This window comes from Fukomys damarensis, unplaced genomic scaffold (genome assembly GCF_012274545.1).
Source record: "Fukomys damarensis isolate Sample0158 unplaced genomic scaffold, DMR_v1.0_HiC HiC_scaffold_12, whole genome shotgun sequence".
NCBI lineage: Eukaryota > Metazoa > Chordata > Mammalia > Rodentia > Bathyergidae > Fukomys > Fukomys damarensis.
The window spans coordinates 19,287,894-19,298,881 of record NW_022900924.1 but is presented as its reverse complement, the minus strand read 5'-3'; the positions used below and the strand labels follow the sequence as shown (position 1 = coordinate 19,298,881).

The following is a 10,988-nucleotide window of genomic DNA, read 5'->3' as shown; positions in this document are numbered from 1 at the left end:
GCCGTGTTGGTGGCGATCTCCTCCAGCAGGGCCTCGCAGGCAGCCGACTTCTCAGCCAGCACGACCTTCTGCTCAGCCAGCTTCTCGTTCAGCTCGTCCAGCTGCACGGTGGCCTCCTTCAGCTTGTCCAGCCCGCCCTCCAGCCGCTTGCACTGTGCTGGGCACCCAGACAGCGTGGTCACTGCCCCCGGCACAGCCCCAAGGGCCTCACCCCGACACTGTCACAGGGGCCCCTTGTCTTCCGGTCCAGCCCACCCTGGGCAGCCTCCACCACAGTGAAACTGAAGACGGAGCGCTTCAGGCCCGAAGCATCTATCTGCATGGCCGGCACCGGAAATGACAATCAGGGAATGCTGGTGCCTACCCGCCAGGGGAACGGCTCCCCAACACCTGAGCTTGCTGAGGGAAACCTGCTTCAAGAAAAGGCCAGTGTGGGCCACCAGGGTGGCACACACCTGTCATCCCAGCACTCTGAGAGGCTGAGGCAGGAGAGTCAAAAAGTTTGAGCCCAGCCTGGGCAACTTAAGTCACTCAGAGAGACCCTGTCTCTAAACAAAAATGAGAGAAGGCCTGGGGATGTAGCTCAGTGAGAAGGCCTTGGGTTCGATCCCCAGCACTGGAAGGAGGAAGGGAGGAGCGCGCTTGGCTGGGCTCAGCCTCTGCCACTCACCTATGTTGCACTGCGTCTTCTCGTCCAGCAGCCTGGAGTAGGAGTGAATGAAATCCAGGTAGTTCTTGGGGGTGACACAGTTGCTGCGCCGCAACTTCTGCAGGAACTGCTGGCTGAAGCCCCCCACGGACTGGTGCACCAGCACCACGTGCTCCACCAGGTCCTCCATGTTCTCGGCCGGGATCATCGGGTTGTCCCCTGGGGAGTGGCACGGAGGGGCAGCGTCACCCCGTGTCCAGGCCCGGTGTGCCCCAGGGCTGTAGACCCACAAAGGCCAGCATCGCGCAGCACAGGTCACGGTGGCCAGGAGCTGGAGGGACGGATGGGGAGAGGGCCCTGCGCAGCCACAGAATGGGCGAGGAAGGACTCGGAGACCCGGGCTGCCTGCGGGCAGACTCATGGGGACAACACGGCGAGGCCCCGCTGCCCCGTGAGCTCCAAGAACCCAGCCGAGTGCATATTTAGTGGGGCGGAGCCTCAGCCAGGCCAGGGGATGTTCAGGGACAGTGGTGGTGATGCTGCACACTAAGAATGTAATTAATCCCACAAGCACACTTGTCCAAATTTTACAAAGATTTTAAAAATTAACAAGAACAGAAAGGAAGAGAGCAGTGGCCACTGTGGGCGGCTTTTCTGGAACCCTGATGCTCTGGTGACTCCTCTAACAGAGACCGAGGGCGGGAAGCTCTGAGGACTAAGACACTGCGGGCCACGGGCTGGGGCCATCAGGAGGGGCCACACCTCATTCTGCCCTCCCCACTCGGCCACGCTGGGCCGGATTCCCATGTCGGCACACACTGGGCACAGCATGACCGAGAATCTGCTGGAAGGGCTCATGATGCTTCTAGGGCCGAGAGGACAGCAGCCAGACTGCCTGACACATGGGGACACACGTCCTGTCTCTCTCCTCTCTCTCAACAGGGTCTCACTGTGTAGCGCAGGCTGGCCCTGAATTCACTTTGTAACCCAGGCTATTCTTAAACTCAAAGTGATCCCCCTACCTCAGCCTCCTAAATGCTGGGATAAAAATCCTGTCTCCTGTTAAGGGAAGAAAAGTCTGCCCCAAAGTATTAACTGACTCAGATTCTGCAGATCTGATCTTGAGTTATACGAGGGTGGAGAGCACATGAAAACTCTACCTAACAAGTCCTGATGTTTTGGAGCAGTCATTACAACTCTAGGAATTAACTAAGCAAATTCTAGGCAGCATTATTTATAATATGGAACACAAATCCAGGTGTTAACCCAGGGACATGGCTGATTCCCCCATGGAAACCAGGGTATGCTATTATCCAGTTGGCAGGTTACAGCCCAAAAGACAAATCTGGCCCTCCACTTGCCCATGTAAATAAAGTTTTATTAGAACACAGCCACAGCCATCCATTTACATCTGTCTTTGATGGCTCTCTGGATATAATGGCAGGACTGACATGGCAGCCAGGTAATATTTACCACCTGGACCTTACAGAAGACTCTCGCTGGCCCCTCAGTTCTAGCATCAGGAGGGTCCTTCTCTGGCTTTCCTTCTCAGAAAAATCACTTTGTCATCAAAGTTATGATGGCTTCAGCTTGCTTGGAAGAATTGCTTATTTATTATTTATGGGTACAAATTTATTTATAAGGTTGAAACTATAAGGTCACCCAGGGCATTTGTCATACATCTGTTCATTAGGTCTAGAGAAAAAGATTTCCCCTTAAGATAAACTGACTTGCTCTCTTGTTCAAGGATTAATACCTAAGGCTGATGGTGCTGGGAACTCTGGATCAAGAAGTCAGAGCTGATGGATGTTCGGTTCCCCAAGTGACCCTGGGAGCCCTTTGAATCGGGGGACAGCACTCTGTCTGTGAAAGGCCAAGCAATCACGGCACTGTCTCTGTTGCACTGATTCAACTTTGCAGTTGTGGCACAAAGCAGCTGTAGATACTATGAATTACTGAGTTCCTGTTCCAATAAAACTTTATTCAGCAGAACAAGCAGTGGGCCGCACATGGCAGCAGGCCATTGTGTACCAACTCCTGATTTTGATGCTCCCTAACTGATTTTTATTCTAAATTGTCCTTGTAAGTCTCCTGAAGTCCCATTGGACTAAAACATAATATGAACCAGAAATACTAATGCTAAAAGTCCTTTGTTACCATAGCTGTTTACAGAGAAGGAACACATGGGACCAAACCACAAGTCAGAAAAGTGCTAAGGAGCTGCTCCATTAGACCAAGGATGTGGTCTCTGCAATGGCTATGACTTACCCAAGAATGACCTGGCGACCGCGTTCAGGGCTTGGGGAGGCCAGGGCATGAACCAGTCAATGCCAGTGTTATTCACCAGGCCTAGCAGAGAGAGAGAGAGGGGGGCAGTCCCTCTGCAGCCTGGGGCCATCTTCAGAAGCCCAAGGCAGTGGCTGCACTGTACTGCCCAAGTCTGGCTGCCCGGGGCAGAGTTCCTCACCACCCCAGCTGCTGCTGACCTCAAGGCGGGCAACCCTCCCATGCTGGCGCTGGCAGTGCCATGCACAGTGTTTAGCAGCATCCTTGCATCTGCCTGATGCTGTTACAGGTGACGATGTCTCCAAGCACAGCCAAATGACCCTGGGGAGCCACGTTTTATTTGGGAAACTTTTTTCAGCAGTGGGAACTGAACCTAGGGCCTTCCCACTGAGCTCATTCCACAGCCCAGTATTATTCTGAGACGGGATCTTGCTAAGATGCTAAGTTGTGCAGGCTGGGCTTGAACTTGCGATCCTCCTGCCTCAGCCTCTCAGAGGGCTGGGATGACAGGTATGGGCCACCAGGCCCTGCCAGAAACCTGTGTGATGAAGGCAGGCAGAACTATCACACTTAGGAGGGCCCGAGAGCCACTGTCCAGCTCTGTGGCCTGTGCTTGGGAGGGTGGGCATGGCCCCGTGCCAGGAGGGCATCGCGTGTCTCCAGGCAGTAGCATGCCCTGCGTGAGGCCCCGCTTCTCCCTAAACCTCGTCCTGTTTCCCTTCACTGAGCGGCTTGGAGGTGGCTGGGTTCCTGCAGCCATACCCTGCCGCCCACCCCTGGGACAGGGAGTTGCAGCCTCAGCCGGAAGGTACCTGGGAAATTCCGGCAGCGGGTCCGCAGTGTGTCCCCAACAGGAGACATGCCCAGGACGATGTGCAGGTTGTTGGCGCTTTTGTTCACGAAGTACTGCCACACGGACTCCTTGGCCAGGCCCATGCCGTGCTTGGAGGCCTCCTGCATGAGCTGGTTCAGGATGCCCTCCTTTTCCTCCTCGGGGAACAGAGCAGGGACGATGCCTGCAGCACAGACGTGGAGCCATCTCCGTGTCTGGTCACCAGCTCCCCACCCCGGCTAGCATGACGGAAGCACCCAGGGCAGAGCAGGCAGAGGTCGCAGGCTGGGCCAGGGTGGCTGCATCACCACACCACCCGTGACACAGGGTGGCTCCTGGGCAGAGGTTGGAACAGGCCCAGCCGCTCCCAAAGAGGCCATGATTAATTACCACCAGGTGGGTGGCTTAAAACAATAATGAAATTCAGCCTCCAATTCTGGAGACCAGAGGCCTGAAACCAAGGTGTCACAGGGCCACCTCCCAGCAAAGCCCTAAAGGAGGGCCTTCCTGTCTCCTCCAGTTTCTGGTGGCCCCAGGCGTCCCTTGGCTTGGGGCCTCGTCACTCCTGGCTCTGCGGTGGTCTTTCCAAGGCCGCCTCCTCTGTTCTCAAATCTCCCTCAGCTTCCTAAGGACAATGGTCACTGAATTCAGGATCCACCCCAAATCCAGGCTGTCCTCTCAGGTTCTTAACCACATCAGCAAAGACTTTTTTCTCTTAAAAAGGTCTCATGAGGCTGGGGATTTAGCTCAGTGGTTCCAACGCCTGCCTCAAAAGTTCAAGGACCTGAGTTCAATCCCTGATACAAAAAAAAAAGTCTCAGTCAGGGGCTCCAAGGACACAGCAGTAGGGTACAGTGTCAATATGAGCGGCTTGGGGTCCACCCAGGGGGTTGGTGGAGCACACTCCTGGGCACTTCTGGGTGGTCATGGGACTTACGTCTGGCCCCTTGCCCTGTCCTCTCTGGCACTTCCCCTGCTCTGCTTTCTGGCCTCCATGAACTAAGCACTGTTGCTCCTCCAGGCTCCTCCTCCATGATGTTCCTGCCTTGGACCCTCCCAACATGGACCGAGTCCCTCAAACCCGTGCGCCAAGTTAAACCTCTACATAAGCATTGCAGGTGTTGAGTATTGGTCTCAGCTGACGAATACAAAGGTACAGGACCCGGCTGTCTCTATTCAGCCTTTTACAGCAGCTCTGAGCCTCAGTTTCCTCAGTTGTGAAACCAGACAGTAAAGGTTCCTTCCTTACCAGGTCTTCACAGAGACTAAGCGATGTGACAAACATGACGGGGGCTTGCTGGACACTCAACCACTCCAGCCATCCCTCTGATTGCCACGGTGATGACCCAGGTGGAGGCCGGGGAGAGGCAGAGCAGGCAGGGCCCCAAGGCACTGAGCCTCATCGTAGGTGTGGAGAGGGCACTGGGTACCTGAGGTCAGCATGTTGTTGATGAGCTCCAGGAAGCCCTCCTCGGCCACATGCGCATCCGTGAACAGGAAGATCATAGTTTTGTTCTCGATCCCGAGCTTCAGGTAAAGTTTCTTCAGGTCTTCCCGGAAGCTGTTCTCGGAGTAGCCTCTGCTCAGCAGGATCTCAAACACCTGCGGGTGCAGAGCCAAGGTCACCAGGGCCCGCAGCCTCGGGACAGCAGAGGGAGCCTGGTGCCTGGGGAGAGCATGGGGCAGCAAGTGGTCCAGGACCAACCCAGATCCACGAAGAAGAGGGACGTGGGTGGGGAGACCAGGTGCCCCGGGCTGCCTCGAGGCTGAGCAGTGACACAAGCACAGGGTGGGGTTGGGGCTGAGGCTAAGCCCCAGCAACCCCAATTAGGTCACAGTGTGAGCAGAGCCTGTGTGCACACACGTGCAGGAGGCGCAGGCATGCAGAGGGCACACGGGTGTGTCTGGTAGAGCACAGGTGTGTGGGAAGAGAAAACACAGAGGAGACTCCTGTCACACAAGGGAGGTCCTTGGAGTCACAGGGAGGGAAGAGACCCAGGTCCATGGAAGGGACACAGTGGGGGCCCAGTGATAAGGGAAAGGAAAAGCATGTCCCCAAAAGGTGGGTATGACATGTCTGCAGCCTGCACCAAACCAGACAGACTGTAAGGGGAGTCGGGAAGCAAGAAATCAATTTGCTTCTACTTTTTTGCAGTAATGGGGACTGGACCAGGGTCTTGCCAACTGAGCTATGGCCCCAGACCTTTTTAATTTGTTTTATTGAGACAGGTTCTTACCCAGGCTGGGCTCAATTTTGCAATCCTCCTGCCTCAGCCTCCCAGGGTTCTGGGATTATAGGTGTGCACCACCACTCCCAGCCTCTATTCTTAAATTAGAAAATGCTGCTCACCCAGGAGGTGGGCGTCAAGGAGGACTCACAGCCAAGACCCGGCTTCTCTACTTTGGCTCAGAGCACTCAGAAGTTTGGAAACCCATCAGATTTATATGACAGAAAGAGCTCTGTCCTCCACTGTCTCGGCCACACACAGCCATGCACACCCACTGTCACACTCACTGTTGCGCAGACACACCCTACACCCATTACTCTTGTGCATAATCAGCTACTCTGTGAACGCACTGCCACACATGAACACTAACACTCGAGGTCACACAGATACATGCTCTTTCACACTCATACACACCTTTGCACATGCATATCCCACACTTTCAGTCACTCACACAAGCTTTCACTCCGACACACGTCCCCCCAGGCTCGCACGCAAACTCCAGGCCACTGCAGGCCGCCAGCCGTGCCCACTCCAACCCCGCCACCATCCTGCGTGGCGCCTTCTCCCGGGACCCCGGAGTCCAGCGCTGCTTGCTGTGAGCACTGCAGGCCCTCCCAGGTCCCGTCCCTACCCATCCAGGACAGAGGACACGGGGGACCTGTGAGAGTCTCAGGTAGCAGGAGAAGCGGGAGCCCCACACTGCTGCCAGGAATGTCGGGCAGTGCAGCCATGTGAGGGGTGGTGTGGTGGCTCCCTGGACGCCGGCCACAATTACCCTGCAACCAGCCCATCTGGGCGTCCACACAAGACTCACTGACATTCTCGGCAGTACTGGAGCTGGCCCAGGTGCCCTGTGGGTGAGCAGACACACGCGTGGCAGAAGGACACACACCAGCAACATGCGTGGGCCTGAGACCCAGACGCTGTGCAAAACAGGCCAGATGCAGAATGCCACGTCCCAGTTACGCGACAGACGAGGACGAGGATGGGCAGACAGATAGCTGAGGGCTGGAGGACAGCGGGGCAGTGCAGCCACAGGGCCCACCTCGCAGCCAGCTGTGAAGGCAGCCAGCCGGGCCAGGGACTGCTTGCCGGAGCCGCCGATGCCCACCAGCAGTGCGTGGCCACGGTCCACGCGGATGATGCGGTGCACGCGTGTCAGGTGCTCCAGGGCGTCCTCGAACAGCACCAGGTCCATCCGGGCATTGCTTTCATTGTACTCCTCCAGGGTTTCCTGGATTTTGGGAAAATAGAGACGCGCGTGCTGAGGGTCATTGGGTTGTGGAAGCAAACTCTCCCCTCCCGCCCAGAAGAGCTTAAGAACAGAGGCCGGTTTCCCTTCCCTGAGCTTCTGCACTGCAGACACCACCGAGACTGCCGTCTGCTGGTGTCTGACCGGCCAGCGGCGAGCTATGGCAGAGGTCAGACGTGCCAGCCTCTGGGTCACACACACGCCTGTGCCTCCCGCCCGAGCCAGCCTGGCTCAGCGGCCCATCCCACCTGGAACAGGGCCTTGACCGCCTCGTAGTCCTGGACATCTTCATAAACGCGGGCCTCCTCCTCCTGCAGTGCCGTGCGGAAGTCCCCGAACAGGATGGGGTCCCTCATCACCACCTCCAAGTCATCAGGGAAATGTTCCAAAACCAGGCTCCGTATGTACTCTTGCACCTTAAAACACGAGCGGGGTCCAGGACCCGAAGTCAGAGCCCCCGGTGGGGAGCGGGTGCGCACACCCCTCGCCACAGCCGTGCCTTCCACTCTCCCCGACAGCTACGAGGCGCTGCGTAACCCGCCCTCGTGGCCTACTTTACTGCTAGTGTCTGTCTTTTTGCAGTTGGTGTCCTATATAAAGACAAAATTGGGGTTTGGGACTCTGGGATATTTTTAAGCCAGTGGGTTCCACTAAGAGAAGAATTTTGCCCTCTGCAGTACTGACCAGCTGCTTGTCTGCCTCGCTGATCAGCCGGTCGTGGAAGACCCTCAGACACTCGTTTCTCCAGACCCTCACCATCTGGGCCTCCGTCTGGAACCTACAGGGGGAAGGGGCAGGGTCGCCTGCTGGTGTCTGGTGGAGCCCGGGAGCCGCATCCTGTGGTCCTCTCCATCCCCCCGGGAGCGAGCAAAGTAAAGGAGGACCCCAGGTCGCCATCCGGCGCAGCCTGCCCCACTGAGGGAAGAAAGCAGCACCTTCTACCATCGGCATAAAGACCAGAAGTGCCCAGCACCACTCCTGCTGGCTGCAATATATGAAAACCTGCATCAGAGCCACCGGCACCTCCTTTTCCTAAGAACCAACAGCCCCTGGGCCCAGCTCTGGAACCTTCCCTGGTACCTGGCCACAGCTGCCACCCCGCCTGGGAACACCCGGCGGGGCACCCGGGGCAAGTGTGAGCCTGGGCAGAGCCCACAGGCCCTGGGGGGACGATGCTGGCAAACCTGTGTCACTCAGCAGACATCAACTTAAAGATGAAGCCTGCGCTCTGTTCCTGCAGCTCTGGGGATGGGAGCCAGGGCCTTGCACACGCGAGGCAAATGCATCCACCACAGAGCTCCAGCCCTAGCTGAGTCCAGTTCTAAGGAGCACATTTCTGTGCCTGGACTTCAGTCCTCTCTGATCTCTGCCCTCTACAGACACGCCGGCGACCAGGACACTGGGCGAATGAGCTAAAGGCTTCACACAGGCAAATTCCACCCTCTGAGCTCAGAGGGGGTCAGCAAAGCTGCCCGCCTCAGGGTGCGGGCCACCTGTCCCCACGCAACCCTGTGCTTCTCTTGGCCCGTCAGCCCCAGGGGCAGACGGAGGTCAGGGCTAAGCCAAGAAGCAAAGACCTCAACGAGTTAGTTAACTGCTATAGCGATTCATCAAATGCAGTGATAAGTCCTGGTTTTAAAGGAATAAAAGAAACCACCACACCTATAGGGTATACTTGGGTGAGACAGCACACTCACCGCTCGCGGTTAGTGAGGAGGAGCCCGTTAAAAACCCTCGAGAGATCTCGCAGGTTGAAGATGTAGTGGAACTTAGAGGGGGTGGGCGGAAGATCCTGGATGATCATTTTGTAAAGCACAAGAGTGCAGGATGTCAGCTTGCTGCTCACCGCCACGATGCTCTCATGGAAGTTCTAACAGAACAAAGAGGCCCCACTGCCATCAGGAACGGATAAGCTACAAGCAGCATTCAGTCAGCGGATAAAGAGCCATAGTGTTGTGAAACACGAGGCCAGGGCTGGCCACGGGACAGAGGGAGGGGCCGTGAGGGGTAGAGGGAGTCCGGTCCTCACCCTGCTCCTCACCCTGCTCCGTGGGCAGGTCCCTGGCGGGGAGGAAGAAGTGGGAACAGACAGTTTCCTCTGGGTTGAGAAATCCCAAGGTTAGATCGTGGGGGGGGGTGCACAGCACTGGAACAGACTGAAAGCCTCTGTATTGTACACTTTAAAATGGTTGAAATAATGCATGTTAGACTGTGTGATTTTTGTCGTGTTTAATGGCGATAAGGGAAAAAATCCTGAGAAGCTCAGAGAAGCTGACACACTCGTACTGCCTGGGATTTTCACATTTATTGACAAGTCCGCGTGCCGTGACCTTCGGTGATCTCACACCACCAGCAGCAAGCGCACAGCTTTGTGAGCGATGAGTGGCCCAGTGCCCACGGACCTTCCTAACCACTCTGGCCACATAGCCCAAAGCCTCAGGGCGCGCAGGCCCATGGTGGCAGGCGGTGCCAGGCGGGGCCTGAGTGCCACAAGACAGCGTAGGTCTGCCACACCCCGAGTGCATCCTCCTCCTCCTGATCCCCCACACGAGAGGTAGGCACCCCCAAGTCGGCAGCCCCGGCCCCTGCACTGTGACCAGTGAAGCTGAGGCAGCTCAGAGCCAGGTCCTGACTGCTGGGCCCAAGGCCCTCCCACCCAGATGGACCCTTCCTCCACAAAACATTGGGATTCCGTTCTATGACTGTGTTGGTAGAGAGATGAATTTTTGTTTTCCGTACCAGGGATTGAACTCAGGACACTTGCCAGGCAGGTGCTGAGCCGCTGAGCTATATCCCCAGACCTCTTTTGATTGTTTTAAAGAAATTAAAATATCAAACACCTCTCTGGCCGCAGGCATCGGGCATGCGATGTCAACGTGTGAATCAGCTCCTGCGTACTGTGCACCCCGCACCCCACACAGTGTCCCCAGCGTAGACTTCTACTTAGAATCAAGTTACCGAGGTATGGCCGCTCAGGATGGAGAAGTAGATTAAATGCAAAGACTGGTCGGAAGGAAACGGCACATTGAAGACATTGAAGAGTGAAATGAACCGTGGGTCCACCTCATTGCGGCCTCCTCCGGCCTTGCCCATGGCGGCGATGAAGCCCAGGTCCCGGATGCTCTTACAGTTCAGCTCCTTCCCACGGTCATACAGGTAGCCTCTCTCCAGCAGCAGCCTCAGTAAAGCGATGGGTTGCTGGGTGCCATACTCGTCCACCTCGGGTGTTTCAGAGGCAAGACAGGACAGTAGCATCAGGATATGGAACTCAGGGGCCTTGCTGACCACCTAACCTAAGGCTCCAGACTCTGTTGCTCTCAGAGCAGCTGGTGTCAGTGTCTTGGAGCTTCTCAAAGTGTGCTGTTACTTACATACTGCTCTGTGACTCCTCCTAAAGTGTGTCTCCCTCGCTAGACTGTAGACTCCATGAAGGCAGGGACTGTACAGGGTTTGCACACTGCACAACACCAGTCCCAGGGAAGGTGCTCAACAGGGAAGTAATGGGATGAATGGATGGGTGGGTGGGCTGGTGTCAGTGTCTTGGAGCTTCTCAAAGTGTGCTGTTACTTACATACTGCTCTGTGACTCCTCCTAAAGTGTGTCTCCCTCGCTAGACTGTAGACTCCATGAAGGCAGGGACTGTACAGGGTTTGCACACTGCACAACACCAGTCCCAGGGAAGGTGCTCAACAGGGAAGTAATGGGATGAATGGATGGGTGGGTGGTGGGGTGGGTGGATGG

The 10,988-nt window shown here is 56.3% G+C and overlaps 1 protein-coding gene across 4 annotated transcripts in view; it reads right to left on the bottom strand.

Moving 5' to 3' along the window:
* Dnah10 (dynein axonemal heavy chain 10) overlaps positions 1–10,988 on the bottom strand; it is a 114,426-nt gene that overhangs the window by 19,817 nt on the left and 83,621 nt on the right. For all 4 annotated transcript variants that reach the window (XM_010604298.3, XM_010604300.3, XM_010604299.3 and 1 more), the window contains 10 exons: positions 10,206–10,466; positions 8,945–9,117; positions 7,932–8,025; positions 7,496–7,663; positions 7,041–7,229; positions 5,198–5,369; positions 3,748–3,951; positions 2,918–2,998; positions 671–868; positions 16–157 (listed from right to left, as the gene is read on the bottom strand). In XM_010604298.3, coding sequence (XP_010602600.1) covers positions 16–157; positions 671–868; positions 2,918–2,998; positions 3,748–3,951; positions 5,198–5,369; positions 7,041–7,229; positions 7,496–7,663; positions 7,932–8,025; positions 8,945–9,117; positions 10,206–10,466 — 1,682 coding nt within the window. The remainder of the gene's footprint in view (positions 1–15; positions 158–670; positions 869–2,917; positions 2,999–3,747; positions 3,952–5,197; positions 5,370–7,040; positions 7,230–7,495; positions 7,664–7,931; positions 8,026–8,944; positions 9,118–10,205; positions 10,467–10,988) is intronic.